The sequence below is a fragment of the Anser anser genome (assembly GCF_964211835.1).
Source record: "Anser anser genome assembly, chromosome: 5".
NCBI lineage: Eukaryota > Metazoa > Chordata > Aves > Anseriformes > Anatidae > Anser > Anser anser.
In genome coordinates, this window is record NC_139725.1 from 46,179,415 (window position 1) to 46,200,708 (window position 21,294).

At 38.0% G+C, this 21,294-nt stretch overlaps 1 protein-coding gene across 1 annotated transcript in view; it reads left to right on the forward strand.

Moving 5' to 3' along the window:
• The window catches only part of LOC310899983 (uncharacterized protein), a 52,871-nt gene that overhangs the window by 2,764 nt on the left and 28,813 nt on the right, over positions 1-21,294 (forward strand). The window contains exons 2-4 of the mRNA XM_083837157.1: positions 7,402-7,512; positions 7,579-7,631; positions 12,252-12,396. Of these exons, the coding sequence (XP_083693283.1) occupies positions 7,402-7,512; positions 7,579-7,631; positions 12,252-12,396 (309 nt within the window). The remainder of the gene's footprint in view (positions 1-7,401; positions 7,513-7,578; positions 7,632-12,251; positions 12,397-21,294) is intronic.

The window sequence follows — 21,294 nt, forward strand, 5'->3', positions numbered from 1 at the left end:
CCTCCTCAGTTTTCAAGATTACTTTCTTTTGTTTACAAATCATTTCTGTCAACTTGCTGGTTAAACCATCATTCAGACAACTTGCATTTTGAGTAAGAATCAAGCTAAAAGCATTCGTTCAGTCTGGCCTGGTAAATCAATGGAGTAGAAGGTGCTTAGCAGATAAGTTGTGCCTCTCATCTGTCAGTTTGCCTTCTAAACCTCCATAGGCTTAGCAAACTTGTTACAAGCTGAAGTGCTGATTCAAAAGTGTTTGAAATGTTGCTTCAGATGTAAAAGTAGTTTGGATCAGGTTTTAGGCACAGCATCTTTATTTAAGGTATAGAATGGCATTTTCCCTCTTAGATAGGTGCAGTAGTGCTCAGTATGAGGAGGAAGTCAGGGCTGATCTGAAGCTGAACTAGCTGCTTCTGCTTCCTTTAGGCTTCTTTGAACTCAAGTGTAAGACAGTTGGCTTGTCTTGAAATAAGCTATGATTGAACTAGTTCTTGTCCAGCTGAAGTATGTGCAAGAGATTTCATCATCAGACTTCTTTTGACCAAAACCAAATTGGGTCAGTTTGTGTGGTCTAGGTTTCAAGTTTGCAGGTACAGAAAATCTGAATAGGTTGGTCAAAAACAAGAAGTCCTATCTCATGAACACCTTTTATTCCAGAGACTGAGGATTACTGGGAACTCATGAATGCACTAGAGACTTTGTTGTTCCAGACATCTAGATTATCTCCAGAAGGGGCACAGGTTACTGTGACAATATAAAATTCTAAAATTAGAGAAGAGTTCATGGATTTGTGTTGCTTTTCCTAGAACTGAAGATGCAGAAATCTCTCTTCTGTAGATCAGATAGAAATGTATGTGAGCTCTCCAGCCATATTCAAAAGTGTTTTCTTCACAAGCTTCTTCCTTTGATTAGAATAGCAAATGGCGGAAAAGGACCCTTTTACAAGGCAGTATTCACAGATATCACTATACCTGATTCCTTTTTCATAGTGAAAGTCTGTTTTGTTTCCATGTTTGGGCCTAGCTCTTTTCTATACTCACAGGGATAACATGAACCATTCTGACCTCAATTCATCAGTTAATGGGGCTCTACAATAAAGTGAAACTCTCCAGCAGAGAAGAATGCTACAGCCACTGTTTGTGATGTGCAGTGCTGTGGCTTATTCTCTGTTGTCAAGCAGAGAAGGGGATGAACTCTTCGTCTGATCTGTAGGAAGCAAGGTGCTTGGAAGCCTCTGGTAAAACGTTTATTTTGATGAGCTCACTTTCATCTGAGCCTGCAGCATTTGATATTCTTCAGTTGCTCCCTTACTGAACACTGTTGAGTCTGAGGGTGAATTGCCGTTCATATCTATCAAGTGATGTATTTCTGCACTTGTGTAGCATCAGCAATCAAGGATCTCAAAATACTTTACAAACTTTAATGAGTAGGGCTTTACAACACTCCTGGGAGGTGCAGAAGTACTGTTAACCCAATTTAATAGATAAGGAAAGAAAGATGCAGAGAAATCAGCAGTTGCATATTCAGACCCCTGCCTCCACCTGCATGTATATTTTTTCAAATTTTTGTTCATACATATAGAAAAAAAGATATCCCTAGAAATGAAAATTAAAAGTTGTATTTACTGGTTCCTTTGGGAGAAAAGGATTTACTGAGAGTACATTTCAGTTTTAAAGCATTCAGGAATGTTCCAAATTTTTGAATAGCCGTAGAGGTACTTACAAAACAAAGCAAAAAATTGTCCCTTGTCATTGAGGTCAGGGTTCCTTAGGAAATTGCTGCTCCAGTTAGCCACTGAGATTTTCTGTTAGTGAAACATAACTTTTTGGGGCAGTAGTTTTCCCTTGAAGCACCACCTGTGAGTCTCTTGGGGACACTAAGTGTTTCTATTTTTCCACTCCCGCTCCTGCAGTTCGGCTGAAAAGCCTGTGACCGGTCTGGGCTGCCTTCCTCCTGGATGAGAACCGCGTGAAATTGCCTTTTAAATGAATCAATACCATTCCTAAAAGCAACAGTAGGGGATGCTGTGGGGTAAAAAAACAATCCTCCCTGCTTCCCACCCCCCCCAAGCTCCCTCCCGGCCTCTGCATGAGAGCACAAAGCGCTTTTAGGAGAAGAAACCCAGCATAAAATTCAAACCAGTTGTGTTTTGGGCGAACATAGAGCATTAATTAAAGGGCCATCCAGGTCACTGTTGAATAATTAGTTTCCATTTCTATTTTCAAATTGGAAATGATAATTTTATTTAATTCCACTGCAAAAGTGATGAGGAGAAGCCAGGTGGCAAGCAGTTTGATTGGATTGTTTCTGATCTTCTAAATGGAAAGATTTGAAAAGTTCAACACCATGGCAAAATGGATATTTTCCACATTTGTATCAGTTAATTAGTTCAGACTGAGGGACGACGCATCACATAAAAAAGACCTTCCTCCGGGCATTTACCGAATGTCTGGAAACCATGAACTGAATGTTTCCGAGAAGTTAGGAGCACATCTGAAAGAAAATCTTTGTTGACAGAATCCCAGAAAAATAATCTCCTGAAAATCAAATATAATTAGTTATTAGAGTCTACGTATTTACAAATGATCAGGGGTAGGAGAACATATTCCTTTATCAAGCTCTTAGTACTGAAATCTACTTCATCTAATTCATCTTACTACAGAGGCTTCTGAATGCTTTACTGTTGCCTTATCATAATCGGAGATGTGATAAGGCTGTAGAAATCCTGGAAGAATCTCTGATAATGGTCCTTGTAGCTATGATAAGGGTAATCAAATGCCAGGTTTCAGGGCTTAAACTAACTGCCTGTGGAGGTCGGAAGGAAATGTTTCCTCCCATGTGCTGTGCTGCAACAGTTATCAGGGTACATAACACACGTTGGAGTGAGATGGTGTCCCAGAATTAAACTTTTCTGTGAAATTTTGTTTGCCATTTATTTATTGCCATCTGGCAGGGCACCAGACCTGCTGGACCATGTAACTAACTTGGTATAACAAATCTTATGGGAAAGCAATTCTATTCAGACATGCAATACAGTGTTAATCCTTAAATTTTTTGACAACAGACAATATGTTCTGATAAAGACTGTCTTATTAACTCTGCTAATAAATGTGCCTGTGCTGGAAAGGATAAATAGATTACCTCAACGTGAGCTACTACTAGAGAAGAAATATACATTTCATGCATGCACTGGAACTGCCATGCCCTTTGAGAATGATGAGGTGTTTTTTTTCACACTGAATTCATGCTGCATGTCATGCCTAGTTGCTACATACACCTGATGACTGGGGAAACCTGTACTCTTTCCTAGACAGTTTCCCAATACGTATTTTAAAGTCACATCTGCATGATTAAAAATGTCATACCCCATCATTTACATGAACGATTCATACCTGAATCAAATTTGTTCCTAATATAGGTCCAGTGATAACAATGCAGCTTAATCCATGCATTCAGATAGCTGATTCATTCCAGAAGATAAGGTGCTGAAGAGAAAAATTAGTGTGCTGTCTCCTTTTAAATTGGTTGAATCATGTAAGCTTATGAAACACCCAAGACTCAAAACCCAGTAGCAGTAGAGGGACGAGGATTTCTTTTTGACATGTTTTTCTCATGCAACGATTGATTTGCTTGCTGATCAAATCTGTGTGCTCCCATTGCTGCAGGCATCAATTTCTCTTATCAGTTGGCTGTGCATCTATCCACAGTTTATGCAATGGTGGCCATAGGCTAACATACGTGCTGCCTTAAATCCCTGTAATGTTGGTACTTCGCTGGACTGAAGTCATTGAACACTGAAAAGAAAATTACGAATGACAGCCATTAAGTAAACTCTGGTTATAGTTTTAGCTGGATGATGTATGTTTTTTTTCCTGCTCATAATAGACATGGTAGCAGGCTTGAGGCAAACAGAAATAAAGTGTTCTTTTACATGGCATGTAAAAATATGCTGGTTTATGTATGACCCAGAAGCCATTGCCATATACTGTGTGTAACAGGCCATTGGAGGACAGGCCCCCTGCTGGCTGTTATATGAGGGCCTGAGTGTGGGCCCTTGGTGAAGAAACCCCTTTCGTTCCCTAAGCAATGTGGGTACGTGAGAGGATACAGGATGGCATGAGTGGCTCCGTGCATGCTCCTGTGCTGTGGAGGAGTAGGCAGAAGAAGCATGACCAGGGGTTCCCCCTTCAGTCCCTAGGGAGATGCTATTAAATTGTGCCTCTCACCCTTGGTCCCTGCCTGAGTTACCTTACATTTGCACTATTTTCCTATGAAAAAAAAAACCAAAAAAAACAAAACAAACAAACAACAACAACAACAACAAAAACACATCCATTTTCTACTGACCCAACTACAAATAAATTTAGCAGAGAAGTAACTGAATGTATTATAAATAAACCATTACTCAGGTTTTAAAAGCGTCCTTTTATAAGCTCCTTCAAAATGCAGATGTTATCTATGGGCTGTGGAATGATGGAAAAAAATCTTTTGAATAGGAAGAATGAAATAAAAGGAGGAAAACTGAGAAGAATAAGAATATAAATCAATAAAAAGAAAGTTTGTGATGGGCAATACTCTGGCTTGGAGCAGAATTCAAACAATATCATATCAAATATGTGTTTATTCCAATTAACTTTATGACAGGCAAATTCAGGCAGATTTAAATGCAGCTTTTAATTGGTGTACTTTCCAGGGCATGGTAGGTGTTTGATCATTTTAGATAGCAGAACAGCAGAAGGGAAAATTAAATTGACAGAGTGCAGAGAGGGAAGATGAAAGTTACGTGTGGCGTGGAACAATAAACTATTACTACAGATGTTAGTAATTAGATCACATCTATTTGTTATTGATTTTTTTTCCCCTTTCTTGTTACAGTTATTTATTTTGATTGGAATTCATTGCCAATTCCCCAAAGTGATACAGGCTGAAGTCTGACTCTGACTCCTTGGCTGTACCGATTTTTCTCTGGTGCTGGATGCAAGACCAAATGAGCGACCTTCCCTTTAGAGCTCTCTAAAAATGGGGACATTCCCCAGTGAGTAACAGAAGACCTGAGCACAGCAAAGACCTTTGCTAGCTGCCTGCCTACCCTGGCAATCACAGTGCACGTGCCCGGCTTTACCTGCTTCTTAGGTGCTATTGACTTTGAGTAACCCAAGGTTAAACACGTGCTAAGTGCTTTGCTTTACATGCTGAGCCTGAACCAGGGGGAGGGAGTGGTGACAGGTTCGTTAGTTCTGATACCAGCCCTACAGACCCCTCCTGGTGCTGCGCTCGTATCCAGGCCGGCAGTGATCAGAACAGCCGCACTGTCAAGCAGCAATGCGAAGTTCCTTAGGACAGCTCATTACCAACAAGGCATCCTCTCACGTGCCTGGAAAAATAAAGGCTCCGTATTTGCATTTTCCAAAAGGCTGTTTGCTGCAGAAATTTGAGGCAATCCACGGACCTTGCTTGTTGATGCTCACTGAGAACATTAATTGTCTCCAATCATTGTTAGAGCATCTGTTTCACATTTTGACAAGTGCACTTATCTCCTCCTTCACTCCTACCCCTCCCTTTCACATTCCTCGACTAAAGATAATGAATAAATTACAGAGATATGACAAACGTGTTGATAATCAAGATGAAAAACAAATGAACTGGAAGTGGCTGTGTTTCTACACGAAGCTGTAAATTACTTTCTTTTCTTGTGCAGTGAAACTTCTGGTTTGGCATCTAAAAATACCAGCACAAGAGAAGATTATTAGAAGTGTTCTGGTAGAGTGCTTTCAACAGCAAAGCCTGCTGGCCTTTCACCTTGCTGAGGAGAAGATGAGGATCCAAGGAGGAGCCAGGAAGGGCTGAAAACAACATGAGAACCAGACAGCTGGAGGGTCAGAGTGGTGAGGAAGGAGTTAAAGCATTTAATTCTAATTAGAATTTAATGAGTTGGCATTATGCTTATGAAAGCAAAGGACTGAGCAGAGGCAGTTACAGTGACAGCAGACAAAAAGTGGAAAGTTTTGTTTACCCACCTTCCCCAGCAGCTCAGACCTCCTGCACAAGACCCCAGGCATTTCACAACCCCTTTCCCTGAAACAGCTTTTCTACAGCAGATTCATGCTAAATGCTCCCACTGGTGCACAAGGCAATGAGTGTGGCAGCCTGCCTGCTGCTCATGTCCATGGTGTATGTATATCAGTAGCGGGCAGACAGTGAGCAGCTGCACCTTGGACGTGGTACAGCATCTTCACCGCACTGGGCAGTACCAGTGGTAGTTGCAGTCCCATCACGTTTCGCCCAGTAAACCCACATTTGGTACTAGTTGGAAGCACAGGTTATTTTGACCGTCAGGCTGCAGACACATTTAATGGACTAGAGTGCTTCTAACCTTCAGTATCTTCTCCTATTCCAGCTGTAGGGTCTGCACACAGCCCAGGCAGTGAATTTGTCCCCTTATCTGCAGCTTTTTTCCTTTTATCAGCAACTGAATCTGCTCACAATTCTTCTAAATGATGAACTTATGAAAGCTACAATATTAGTTTAGTTTCATGTCTCTCCAGGACAACGCTAAAGAAAAAAGAACTATGCATGTGTTGCAAGACCAGCTTCAGCATCTACAAATTGGCATAAAATCAGGCTTTGCAGCAAAATTATGTTGGTTTATACCCTTTTAAAAATTGAATTGCTTAAGAATATATTGAAAATTTGCATGGGGATATTAGAATTCCCAGCCTCCGTATTTTAACCACTATCCCTTTTGAGCTGAAATGGATGCACTATACCGTTAAATAATTAAATTAAATTAAATGCTATTTACCTAAAAGTTTCCACAGTACCTTTTGCCAGAATATGGTGGGTTATGAAGCCTATTAATCTAATTCATCTTTTGGTTTTAAAAATTTCATAAACTTGTGGCATTCTTGCTCATTAAAATTCAAAACTGGATAAATAAGGAATAATTTCAGCTCACATTATTTTTATATGTGGAGAAGATTGAGACATATGTAGAAAACAATCCCTACATAAATAGATTGTGCCATTATTCCAGTAGAATTACTTTTTTTCTGCAATGTAATAATTACTTGGGGTGGGCACAGTGATGGGGATGATTATAATTAGCATTTTTCAGCATTGTGCCATTTTAAAAGACCCTTGCCAAGCTGTTGGGGGATATATTTCTAAGTACCATCAACCTCATGACACAGATGAGTAAACTCAAGCATACATGAATTAACAGCACACTTACAGCAGATAAAGACACTGAAAGAATTCATCTAGGGACTTCCCAACTCAAATGTAACATTTTCGTCCAGGCCTGAAATAAGTTAATTACCTTTCAAGTTCATTAATAACATAAGTCTGTAATTTGAAGGCTATTCCAGCATCTCTCTGTGTTACTCACTGAACTCCTATCTGCAGTTCACAGGAGGATCCTCACTGTTGGTGGATGCAGGCACGTCCCTGCTGCAGACCTGGCTGGTGGTGGGACAGGAGATGGGGACACCCGCAGAAACATCACTGAAAGCCCAGGTGTGTAGCCACCCCCAAAACCCCACTGTCTACAATGGTTTTGCTAACAGTACCTTGGTTTTCCAGCCTTCACCCAGAGCAAGAGCAGAACTATGGCACAGTCGTGTTGGCCTGTTGAGGTAATGACATGTTGACATATTGAGAATTACATACAGTCTACTTCTTGAGCACACTTTGCTTCTTCCTAGCTTATAAATTCTTATACAGATTGCCCTGCGTTTTCTCTTTTAAATTCTTGTCTGGGCTGTAGCTGTTGGCACTCTAGGAACACAGATTGCTGCCTTGATCTGAGGTGACTTTTGAATGTGTCAGGCACAGGAGCCGAAGGACTCCACCAGCTTTCAGCAGTGCAGGGTCTCCTCTGCCACTGAGTGCACCTCCTGCTCAGCAGAATGTTTCAGACTCAGTTGTTCATTTCATTCAGCACCTTTTGGGTTTCAACACAGAGCTCCTTCCTGTGGAACTCTTTGGCTTTCAGTAATAGCTTTCTCCCACAATGTTAACAGATAAGAAATGTAGATGTTATTATAAACGCGTGGTGGTTCCTGAGAAATCTGTGTGAAGCTCTTTGCCCTGGTGGCTATAGAACATCCCTGCCTGGGAGGGAGACAGGCTTCACTGCACTGGGGCTAGGAAGTGGTAAGATGGGCTATTTAGCAGGGACAAAGAACTGTGCAGATGGGGTATTGCTCTGGCGCTGAATGTAAGAAAACTAGTTTTGTAGATGATCATAAAACACCTTCTCGCTGCTGCCTGGTGCTGCAGTAGAGCTCTGAGTGCAGTAATTGTTCTACAGAGGTGGGCAAACTGCACAGCACCACAGCCATTGTCCCTGAAATTTCCCTTTTCATTGGAACAACAATGAAAACTCACATTGTGTGGTGTGGGGAGCTGCAAGCCAAGATAATGTCCATTGTAAACACAGTGCAGTATCAGCAGAAGAAGTCTCCAATCACCTCTGAATTCTGACTAGATCTGGAAGTTTCAGATAAGAGTAACCATGTTTTCTTTGAGATAATCCCCTTAATATCCAGCCAAAGAAGTCTGCTAAAACTTTAGAATACTTGTTTGAATACAGTATTTTAGTCCTTAAAGTTCATAGATACTGCACTTCTTCCCCTTTACCCTAGGATAATACACCTCGATGGCATTTGCGCTACACAAATATTTTTCTCTTGAGCCTCTTTAGGAACACACAGGAAACACAGACTCCATTAAAATTGGTTAACCAAACGTGTATAGATCAAGACTTGTTTTCCCATGAAAAAAATACTAAGGATCTCCTCCTCCCTTCCTGTATGAAATGGGAGTTCAAAGAAGCTATACTTTCAGATACTATAATCAGGTTTAACTTAAAAAAAAACCCAAAAACTCTTTCCTCTTAGTTAATATAAGACTTCCTCGAGAAAATTTCAAATGCATTAAAGAGTGATTTTCTTGTTCATTTCAAAAAGCTTCTCTTTAATTTAAAAGTTAAAAGACCTTTAAGGCCAATATTAGCGATGGAAGTACAGCTGAACTTTTTTGAGGGGAGGATAACTGTAATATCAACAACTTGTTAGACAGGAAGAATGGTTCAATGGCTAGGAACCTGTCTTTGGACTCACAGAACAGTGAATTTTCTTTAGAGAATACCAAATTAATGATTAATCAGTTTTAGGAAATGAGAGTGTTTGTGGGTACAGCTTCCTGTTTTAATAGGTTTTCACAAAATTTAAAAAAAAAATCAAAATATTTCATTCTGACAATTTTCAAACAAAATGTTTTGGCATTTTAAAATGGTATTTTTGTTTTGAATTTAAAATTAGCTGAAGTCATAAAATATGGTAAATAGCTTTTTCTTTGGCAGAAAAATTTGTCTTTCATTGAGAGAAAGGTTTAGGTCAATGAAAGATATGCTCCATCTCAACATACATGCTGCACACCCCTCTGTTTCCCTGGAAGTCTTTAATAACTATTTTTGCTATCAGGATAAACTAAAAAATATGTTCAATTTTCCAGCTACTATATCCAGTATCTCCATACAGTTTTTAGAAGCTTTGGATTTAATTACTGGCTGTGCAGTAGAGTCCCTAGGTAACATAGGTGGACTCTGACATAGATTTGCAAGAACATTCACATGAAATTTATATCTGATTTAGGCAACAAAGTTTAAAATCTAATCCTTGAAAATACTTATGAAGTTTTCCTGAGGGAGTTTACCTCCCTTTCCACTGCAGTGTGGGCATCTGTAGTCCCAAAGAACTGGGGATTATTCTGTTTTCTTCCAGAGCAACGTAAGTCAGACTATGTTGATGCCTAACACTATAAATGATCTTTTGCCATATGCAGCTGGTGATATTCAAGATTTACACAGGAAGAAATATAATCTTACAGAGACCTGCTGAAATCTTCTCATACATATCAGAAAGTGACCCAGTGGCCTCCAGAAGAGGAAGACAGCAGAGTCCTAAAACAGCATGACTAAAGCTGTCCTGTCCGGTGGACAAGTAACCAAGTCCACTATTCCATATTCATGATTACGTGGTGGGTAATTGATATAGGATAAATACTTGGGCTTAAGCTCTGCTAACATGCTAAATAGTAAACAAGACATTTAAAGATAGTCCTTTCTGAAAACATTTACTATCTAAATGAGGCAGGAACAAAGTATGTTCCATATTCTCGATAGTGAGGGTCTTCTTTTCTTTCAGTGCTCTCCTTGGGATGGATTTGAAAGAAGAGGGAGGTGTAGCCTGAGGCATGTTAATTTGAGAAGAACTAGGAACTGGTGCTCTTGATCCATACGGGAAGAAGGGACCCCACCCGTACATAGCATCCAGCAGGCAATGCTTTTTTTTCAGGAAACTCTGGCATAAAAATCAAGATCAAGACCAAAAGATAAAATTTCTCAACTCAGAAGTGGTCCTGTTGGGAAACATGATGATGTGGAAAATGTTTATACTGCACTTACATATATTGTGTCTGGTCTGGCAAAAGAGAGAAGCTTTCCCTCTCCAGGACTATCCATAAAAAATGCTTCACCTGTATACAGGTGACTTGAAATTAAAACAAAATGCCTCATCAAATAGAAGTAACACCATCCCATATTGTCAGTGACTAAATTCCAGTTGTTAGGTCTCAGTTTGAAGTGCGTTATATTTTAATTGCATCCAGCATATGGTCCAGGTTTAGTGGAGCAAAAGAAACATAAAATCCTAGGAAAAAGCTATTTAAACACAATAATATCCAAAGTTAATTCTATGTTATAGCCAGTGTGGGGAGATGGTTTTCTACTTTTTAATATTAACCACTAAAAATTTTCTGGCAAGATTTTTCTATTTAAAATAGAAAATATTTTTAAAAGTGAGCTTTAAAAGAGACTATGTTGCTACAATAAACAATAACTTACATCTATATAATGATTCTTAATGCTTTACAAAAAAAATACTGTGAGTTTTAGTATGTATTTCATATCTTAATAAAATAATTTAGTCATAATACTTTTTTGGCTAATATTACCTCTGCTAATAACACTTCTTAGCAGTTCTTGCTAACAGTACTTACATGAGGTACCTACAGCTTTTATATCCTTTTATTTTTATCTTTTCTCAGCATTTTTTTTTCCAGTTGTCAGTTTATTTTTTTTAGGTAGTAAATTCTGCTTTATTTTATTCTAATGAGAAAAAAAAACCATACTCTAAGTAACTTAAAAAAAAGAGAGAAATCTGAAAATGAGATGAAAAGATCTTTGTTGTTCTGTCTTGCTTGCCCACCACAACTTTTCCCCTTCTCAATAGCAGCTGAAACTTATAGTTGTTGAAATGCTATAAGTACGTTTGAAGCTCAGGTTCAAAACATTGTTAGCCTGTTCATTTAATGATTTATAGTTAATGACTGGAACTTATGGCATTAGCAGTTCATTGAATTAGTTACTAAAACTTGGCTAAAAAAAAGGGTTGTATAATGAATTTACATTTTCAAGGCAAAATCTTCTGGCCATTCATTTTGAAGTAATGTATTGAGACTAAATACAGATTTGTTTTATTTTTAAATAGAGACATATGAAAACTCTGTGTCAAAAAGTATTGGTTTTATATAAAAAATATTTCCACTGGCAAATTTGGATCAGAATCCAAAACCGTAATTCAATTCTGTTCCCAAGCAGTATATTTCTGCAGGAGTAATCTAAATTTACTGTTACCCATCGTATTGCAGCATTCTTCCATGAAAAGGCACTATCAGAGTCATTAGTGGAGAAGCTGTGAAAGATAAAAGGAGAAAAAGCCCTTTGCAGCCAACTGATCATTTATTGAAATTACGAAAGGATGTTTGACCTCTTATTACATAGCGGAATTAGTTCAGAACTGTGCACTTTGTTCTATAAAATGGAACCTCTATACATATATACATATATATATATACACACACATATTTTCAAAGCCACAGTTGGTGAAAGCAGGATTCCAGATTTGTTGTGCAGAAGTTAGAAATTCTGATCACATTTACTTCAAAGTAAAATCAACGACACATCCTCTTCCGTCACCAGAAGGATTCTGATAATGTTTAGACATTGATAAATGTTTAGTTTTCTTTTATTTCATTCTATTTGAAACAATCGATTTTGCTAATTTTTGTATAAAGAGAAGTGATGTGTTCTCAGATAAAATTTTTCCCCAGAAACTTCATGTCATGAGTGGGCGACCTTGTGTCACTGCCATTACCAACTCAAAGACAGTCATATAAATTTTTTATCCTAGATCAAAAAAGCAACCCCAAGTGTACTCTAGGAATGACATCCTCTGGAACAGGACCTTTCCTGAGGGAAATAATGCTTGGAGGAGGTTGCTGGCCTGGGGCAAAGCTTCCAGCATTCAGATTTTCCTACCAGTCATCAACTTCCAGGTAAAGCCTTTTGCTTTGATCAGTAATTCTCAGTTCTTTCTCTGCATATTCCCTTTATGTCTTCTGTAATATATTTTCTTCTTGACAGAATATTTGCTGTGCATTTTAGGAAGACAGGTCTAGTTCTGAAGATTACAATACTTTATATTAAGCTGTAATATTAATTGTATGTTTTTTAAAATTTCTTATTGTTGCTGATTGCTAACAGTGGTGTTACTCATATTTCAGTCTGCACTGCATAGATGTCCAAAGTCCAAATACAGTTATCAGTTGCCTTTTGCAAAGCATTCTACAAAGATGACAGGGAAAAAAAAATCTCTTCTCTTACAACTGACAGTTAAGAAAAACATTTCCTCTCAAGACAGTATTTGTAAATATGACAATATTTAAAGCACATGCTTAAGATCTGTTGAGGAGTAAGGCTCATGATTTGAATGTAATAGTATTTAGCCACATATTGAAAGATAAGTGTGAGCTCAAATGCCATCCAGAATGGGTAAAAATTGAAGCTCCTATTGACAGGCTAGACGACCTCAAATCAGGACAAGAACAAAGCTATCCTTGAGAAAATCAGGTTATAGTTTTACCTGCTTTTGAAGATAACATTCCTAGTATAAGCACTCCCCTTCTCCCTTTACATCAAAGTCTTCACTGTGCTAGCACAGTAATTTGGGCACCCGTGTCATGAATCAGCTCTGTGTTTTTCACACATATGGATTTTTTTTTTTTTTGAGGAGAGATACTATTTTTCTCTTTGATCAGTATTCTAATCTGTTTCATCGTGTACAAGTAAGAGCAACATAAACAAACAACAGTACTGGAGGAAGATAATGGAAGTTTCGTGTTGCTGCAGCTAAACGTCTGCTTTATACTGAATGAGCTTCAGTGACTTATTGAAGAATTGCCTTAGAAGTCTGTGGTAGATTCAGGGAATGAATGCATCTCAGAACTTTGTAGAAAACGTCTCACTGGCTGCAACAAGCTAAGTATTTTATCCAAAGTTTATCGGTACAAAAAAGACAGGGAACTCCTGGAAAGAGTCCAGCAGAGGGCCACAAAGATGATACGGGGCCTGGAGCATCTTCCCTGTGAGGAAAGGCTGAGAGACCTGGGTCTGTTCAGCCTGGAGAAGACTGAGAGGGGATCTTATCGACGTGTATAAATACCTGAGGTGTGGGAGACAGAGGGATTTGGCCAACCTCTTCTCAGTGGTTTGTGGGGATAGGACAAGGGGCAATGGCCACAAGATAGAGCACAGGAAATTCCGCACCAGCATGTGAAAGAACTTCTTCACGGTGAGGGTGACAGAGCACTGGAACAGGCTGCCCGGGGAGGTTGTGGAGTCTCCCTCTGGAGATATTCAAGGCACGTCTGGACGCCTACCTGGGCAGCCTGCTCTAAGGAGCCTGCTTTGGCAGGGGGGTTGGACCCGATGATCTTTTGAGGTCCCTTCCAACCCCTTTGATTCTGTGATTCTGTGAAGTTTTCCTGTGAGCATTGATTATGTGCAACATAGGCTGTCCTCTGTTGAAAATAATATTATCCTTGAAATTTACCTTGGTTTCACAGACCAAAACAATTCTACTCAATTCATTACTCAGCAAGCAATTCTTCATCTTGGTTGTTCACCAAATCATTCATTTTCAAGGTACATTAACAATCTGTACAAGACTGAGACAAAAATGCCAACATCACCATAGTATCAGTTGAGGATCATTATAGAACAGTCCAAAACCCAAGTTTTTTTCATTTGTTAAACTTAGTTATAAAACTTGATGTTAAATATTTTGTAAATTTAGTTCTTTGAGAATAAAATTACTGTCCAGTTTTCTGAGAAGTTAATTAAAATTCCACAGACAAAAAATTGCAGTCGATAACAGGTACAGCATGGCATCAAAATGACTGTTGTGGAGTCCTTTAAAATGATACACATGCTCAGGCATCTTGTAGCAATCACATTTTAGAAATAGAAAATAATTTACTAATGAGGAGAAAAGGAAGAGGTGACGCCAAATCATGAAGTACCAATTCATCAGAATTAAATATTTTACTAGAGCATTTATAAGAGCCATGCTAATCTGAGTTAACTTTCTTTCACATTTTGAAAGGAAAAAAATTAATAATGCCCTTCCAAAGATTAATAAATTTCACTGAAGGTCTTAGAGAACTTATGGACTGTTTGTCTCTTTCTATGACTATAGACAGAGCCTAGGTGTTTAAAATTCAGTTTCTCTTTAAATGATGAATTTCTGCTGAAATAAAAAAAATACTTTGTAAGTCTGTTCAGTAGAAAATTTGTCTTTTCTGGGAAAAAAAATCAGATACATTTAATTTTAATGTATTAACCCACAACTATAATAAAAGAATAGGAAACACTGACATTTAAAAAAAATTATAAATGAACAGGAACACTGGCTCCTTAACAGTTCAGCTCTGTCAGGGTACAAGAGTAGACTCTTTGACAGCGATGAAGATGCTGACTTCCCCAAGGTCCTTCTGATCTTCTCTGCCCTCTAAAAATGCTGCTTACAAAAACCCACCTTTAATCAATCGATAAGCAGATTGATTTGTTCCCACTCCTCCCCAAATGTGAAATGATCTTTCCAGAGAGTGGCAACTCAATAACAGGATTAATTTCATCATTATCTCCTCCAAGTAGGGTGGTAAAATACTTTAAGAGGGAAACTAAAAATGTGAAGAAATAAAACTAGGGCTATATGCTAAAAAGTTCTAATGTCCTACAATTTAAATACTGCTAATACATCCTCTGAAAAGGTGGGATCTAATTTGTTCTTTGAAATCTTACTCAAGTCAAGAGTTACTGAAAATGAGGTACAGCAATGACAAAGCCTCAGCATGTGTCAGTTTCCCATTTAGCTTATCCATAGCCATACTTCCAAAGAAATTTATGGAATTGCATCATATGATGATGCAATTGTATTGATGATTAGTGTTGTGACAAAGAATCTTACACCTTCCCTCCACCCTTCTTTTTTTTTTTTTTTTTTCTTTGATGTTTCCTTTCTGTGTCTCTTTGCTCACTGGTAGACTTTCAAGCTTCTGTACACAGAGAATGAGAAATTTAAGGATATTGGTTGGGTATATAATAAAAACAGGCTAAAAAAAAAAAAAAGGCTTTGTATCCATGCTTGAATCATAAAATTTACTTTTCTTCCTGCAAATGTGGTGATTTTGTCTGGTCCCACCTATACTCAACACCAAAAATTTTGAATTACAGTGAACTTTCCAAACTATTTCTTAAATTTTCTTTTCATACTATCACTTGCCTTGTTGGGTATAATACTTCACCTTTAATTCTCCTGGGCTGCACTGATGAAAAGATGAGTCCCTTCCCTCTGTCCTCCTTCCCACTGACTACCTCTATTGCTTCACCTTCTCTGTTGTCCTAGGACAGCACATTGGTGTGGAGTAGTGGTGAACCAGGCTGAGAACTGAGCTGGCCAAAAAATAATGCAGCAACAACAAAACCAATTGACCTCCAATGTGCTTTTTCAGAAACGGAGAAGAGTGGTAAATATTCTTTCTGTTAAATGAAATGAGTGTTGTGGAATGGGAAAGCTACAAAATGTCTATTGCCCAGGGGGGCAATACTACTTATGTTAAATTTGAGCCTGTCTACCCTCAAACTGTAACCATGTGTTCCCATGGATTCCCTTTTGCCACCGTTGATGGTTATCTAGCCATGCTGTAAACTGATTCAGGAATCCAAAATGGCAGAAAAGTAGACGAGGAAAGTAAAGAGAGTTTTGTACTGGTTTGACTCCTTGAACAGTCTCACAGTGTGGTTGGATGAGTGATGGATTGAGTGTAAAGGAGGGATGAGAACAGACAGCTGGAAGCTGGAAGTGAGCGAAATAGGACCTCCTTTTGATGGCAGCTAACTGTTAGTTATATCAGCCTAGCTGTGTTTTCCAGATGCATTTTTTTTTTCCTGGGACTGGCTGAGAATCCCAGAATTTGGGGAGTGCTTGGCGAGCTGTGAATACTAGGAACTAGGAAACTGGAAAGAAAGGTAGCAGACAATTTGAAGTTACAGACGTACACGTGATCCTATGTGTGTCCAGACCTCCTTAGGCACAAGCTTGTGCAGAGCTCAAAATCATAAGCAAGACATAAATAAAAGAGTAAAAATCAGAAAGTAAGCCCCACACTGGCCTTCTTTGCTACTGTTTTGGGGGAAATGGAACCTGGTGTGCTTCCCTTGTAAATAACTGTCCTTCTCTCAAAGAGTATCTTGTATCATTCACTTCAAACAATCCCATGTTCTGACTAATTGCTTAAACCAAAGTATTTATGAGACTATTGTCATCATCTGGAAAAATTAGACTGCATTGGTCATCTACTTTTTTTGGTGTTGTCATACAATAGAAAAAGGTTTGTTTTAGAGACAATGAGTCTCAAGCAGGGAAATCTTGCTGCAGAAAAACTGTACTGCAAGTCAGCGGTGAGCACTTACTGTTACCAGGGGAGACCTTACTATTATGGCAATTATAAATCACGTTAAACAAAAGCAGCAGTAATTACGGTTTTATTTGTGGGAATCACGACATACGGTTATGAAGAAAAATTAGAGAGAGGGATGAGGTGGTTCATAATGGATGACATCTAATTCATAATATACAGAGATAAAGAATGGTTATTATACCTCACTGTCACCCCAGCCATCACTTACCAAGCCAGAACTAAAGATACAGGTAAACATAACATCTGACCAGCTGTGCACAGCTGTAGAGAGCTATCAAAACCCAACTGCAGCTTACTGGTTCTCTCTGAAATCTCTCAGGAAGCAATTGCTGAAGCCTGTATTGACATCTCTTTTGACAACTGCCTAATCTCTTACAAGTTGTTGGTAAATGCTGCTTTATATCATCTTGTCACAAATTGTCAGAGGGGGTGGGAACAAGGGGAAACAAGCATATTTTTCAAAGTCTAGTTTAGGTGCAGTTTATCCCCAAAGCTTCCTGCACAGATTTGTTCCTCTCTCTTAGATCACAAAGAAACCAGCAGTGGGGAGACCTCACTGATGTTTCAAATCCAGAGAATTAATCTTGTCTAATCTAACCCACAGTGTTTGCAATTAATCCCACGCTTGACATTAAGACACCAATGTGAATTTTAATGGTCGTTTAGATGCTTATCTTCCTTCTTCTATTTTCAATAGAGGCGTTGTAAGTCACCAAATATGTGTATACGTCCAGGACCTTGAATAAACTAAAAGGGTATTTGTATAGGGATTTTGGTTACGGCCCATTTTCTGGATTACTAGGTCCAGTCAAGCAACCGAATCAAATTCTGAGTTTCTATCCACTTTAAAGTTTTTGCCTATTAAGCGTTTTGTTTTTAATATCTGTGCACAGCCTAAGTCTCCCAGGCACACAGTAGCTTCCTACCCTATCATTTCTTCTCTAAATAACACCATCCTCTTCCCCCTAGGTGCCAGACATCTTTTTGTGTCAGCCTGCCTCATTAAGTAACATAACCACATTAGAAGTTGTTCCCAATTATATATCTTCACATATATTATATCTTCACAGTCCTCAACTCTTTGCTGTTTCAGACCTGAAAAGGGGGTTTTGTATACCTGAAAATGTCTGTCCTTTCTGCATTTTGCTGATCTAATATCACTTCTCCTTACAAAATCTTATCTTGCTTACGTGTACATAGGCACAGTTCAGTACTTAAAAGGAAAAAAAAAAAAAGCTTACCCTATGGTACCCGATGGTTTATCACATTTGCCAGAATGTCAGAAAGTTTTTTTTTCTTTTTTTTTTTTTTTTCTTTAGCTGTCCTGCCTTGCTAATTTCTAATCCAAATTTACTTCTCCACTGCAGGAATGGAGTACAGGGTTACCTCTTACATACCAATCTGTGCTGATTTTAGCATGCAATAAAACTTCAAATTCCTGCTATTTTTTTCTTTTCAGTGTAAATGTACTCTTACAGTATACTTAGAAAGACTAGTTAAGAAGTATTAAAACCTCCTGAAAAAAAACCCAAACCCATCATACTGGCTTATAATTTAATAACTCTGTGAGACACTGCACACAATGTGCTAAAAGCTGGTGATAGGAAGGGTGCCTTTTCTCTATCTGATCCCATCACTGGACAAATGGTAGTGCTGCTGATATTTGTGATTTACCTAGCTGTCAGAGGAGAGCATCAGCATAAACAAGACACTGATACTGCTATTGTTGTAGGCCCAGAACTTTTGATTCTTTCACATTGCCCGAGCTTTGTAAAAACAGAGATGCAATGGCAGGACTGTGGATGTATACATAACTCCAGAGACTACCTGGAGCCACCAGTTCATCTGCTTCTATTGGTACTCTACATTTTAACACAATAATCAGATTCAGCTCTAATTCAGACATGCTGACAGACATGGGAGGGGCTGGAGTCAGAAACAGAAACGTGTCCTTTGCACCCTTGTAGTTAATCCAGTCAGTGTTTAGATTTTTAAGAGCTTTAGAACTAAGTTGTTAATAACCCTTCTGGCCTGAAAATGTCATTTAAAGCCTTGGAAGGAGAACAGAACAACTCCCCAAACCTCAAGCATTATAAGCATTATGAATCTGTTCTTTTAAAGTGCTTTTCCTCATGTGTCTGTCAGTTTGTTTGTTTTTACGGTTTTACAGTGATACACTACGCTGAAAAAGCACAGGATTGGTCAGGTTTTAGTAAGTGAGACCATTGCTAAAATCCCTTTATAGGAAGTAAAAGTTTATAAGAAGAAGCTGAACTCATTCAAGTCAAGTAGGAAACTGGTACTGTCCTATAGATTCTCAGTGATACAGGTTTCCTTGCTGGAAAAAAACTCCAAACCAGAGCTGCAGCCCCTGCAGCTGCTTTCTTCAGTCTAAAAACCACATCAGGATACAGCCTTCTGTGCTTTATGTCAAGCATTTTGTAAATGTGAAGAGTCAAATTCACAGTTACTTTTAGTCAGTAAGCCTATTTGGAGAACTTTATAGAAAATTTCTCATGTGCTTGTCTGAACAAAGCAAAAATATTAAATAATATTAAGAGCAGGAGAAACCATATTATTTTTAAAATTCTGGCTGATATATATTTTAGAAGTTAAAAAAAATAAAGAGGAAAGATGAAGGATAAAGAACAGTTCTGTTGAGCTGCCTGAAATGATGTTGACATTTGCTTTTTGTAGTCACAAAAAAAAAGCTAATTCTGGGTCTTAGCTATAGAAAAACTAATTGGGAAAATGTTAGAGAAAATTCAATTTTTATGTGGTAATTGGTGTTTCTATATCACACACACACAAAAAAATGTAACGCCACAAATTCTCTGTCTTAAGAACATGACAGACACACAGTTTCTCTACAAGAAATTTTATCAAAACATCTTAGAGCCTTTTTTTTTTTTTTTTTGAGAGAGAGAGAGAGAGAGTGTTCAAAAATAGTTCCCTGTTTAACTAGGAATCTTTCTCTGTGGAAACCAGAGGATTATTTCTATTGCAGACATCTGAGTGTAAGAATACTTTCCAGCTTCTGACAAACCAGGGAGAGAAGTAAGTGCAATAGCACTGGATGTGTTCTCTTTCCCTGATGGGAAATGCTGTCTGAAGGAATTTGACCTTTATTTATTTATTTATTTATTTATTTATTTATTTATTTATTTATCCAGGATTTCTAGATCTATAATTACTGCAGAATAGTTCTAGCCCATCTGAAGGTCTCAGATGCCTGCATTATCATACATACATCAGCTTAATGGTGTGAGGCAAGTGTAAAATAGAAACCAACTATAATATTTCCCCAAAACATTGAATTTACTGGACAAGTAGAGATCATCAAAATAGAACAAACACAGTAGGTCCAAACCTTCCCATTGTAGGACATCCTAGCTGACTGGGATGCTTGTCCTTTAGAGGGCATTTTTAGGCTGAAGTGGACATTCTCATTCAAGAAGGCTTGTCTTATGCCTTGCAATTGTTCTCAAAACAGTGTAAAAAAAATAATAAAAAAAGAAAAAAAAAGAAAAAAAAAGAAAGAAAGAAAAAGGAAAAATCTTACTTGATAAAATAAAAAAAGAGGACATGAAGAAGATACATGGAGAAGAACAAAGAAAGAAATAGAAAGGAAGACAAATTAGGATGCATTTCATCCTTATTCTTTGATGAAGGTTATCAGGGGTCTTCAGTATCTTAGTGGTTTAGATTTTTTTTCTTAAGACTTTTGAGTACATATAGTATTGAGAAAAGTGATAAACCAGTTGTGTCATCACCAAAGGATCCTCCAAGAATTGCTTTTGGTTCTGATCACTTTTCCCAGTTTCCCAATGGTCCACCCTCTTACCCTTTCAGTCCCCGTTTTAGTGTAATGTCTGATTTATCAATTTTTTACCCTTGTTTTTGAGTGCCACCCCACTCTTTAAACATACTTTGGATTGCTTTAAAACATTCTTTTTTGTATTTCGGGCTTTTTGAACCCTTCCCATCCATACAAAATAATGGACTGTGCTGTAGTAATGAAAAAACCCAAAACATTGTTTTCCTTTCCAACATGGAGCACATTACTAGAACATTTTTTTTTTTAAACATTATTCCAATATTTTCTAAACCTTAAGAATTTCATCTTATTTTATGTTCAACAGTGAGGACAGACTTAGACTTATTTTTGTCTTATCTAAACCAGTCCTCCCATTTTCTTTTGGTAGGCATCAAGCATTAGGAACAAAACAGTGTACTCAAGAAAAACATTAGACGATAGCCTATTGTCCATTTCTGAATGCTGCTCAGCCATTTCTCTTTCTTATACATGGATAATATTTTGACTCATTCAGAATTCTTCCTTTTGGGAAAAGTCATAATATTTTATTATCTGGGTTACAAGTTCATTGGGAGAACAAATTGGAGGACACTAAA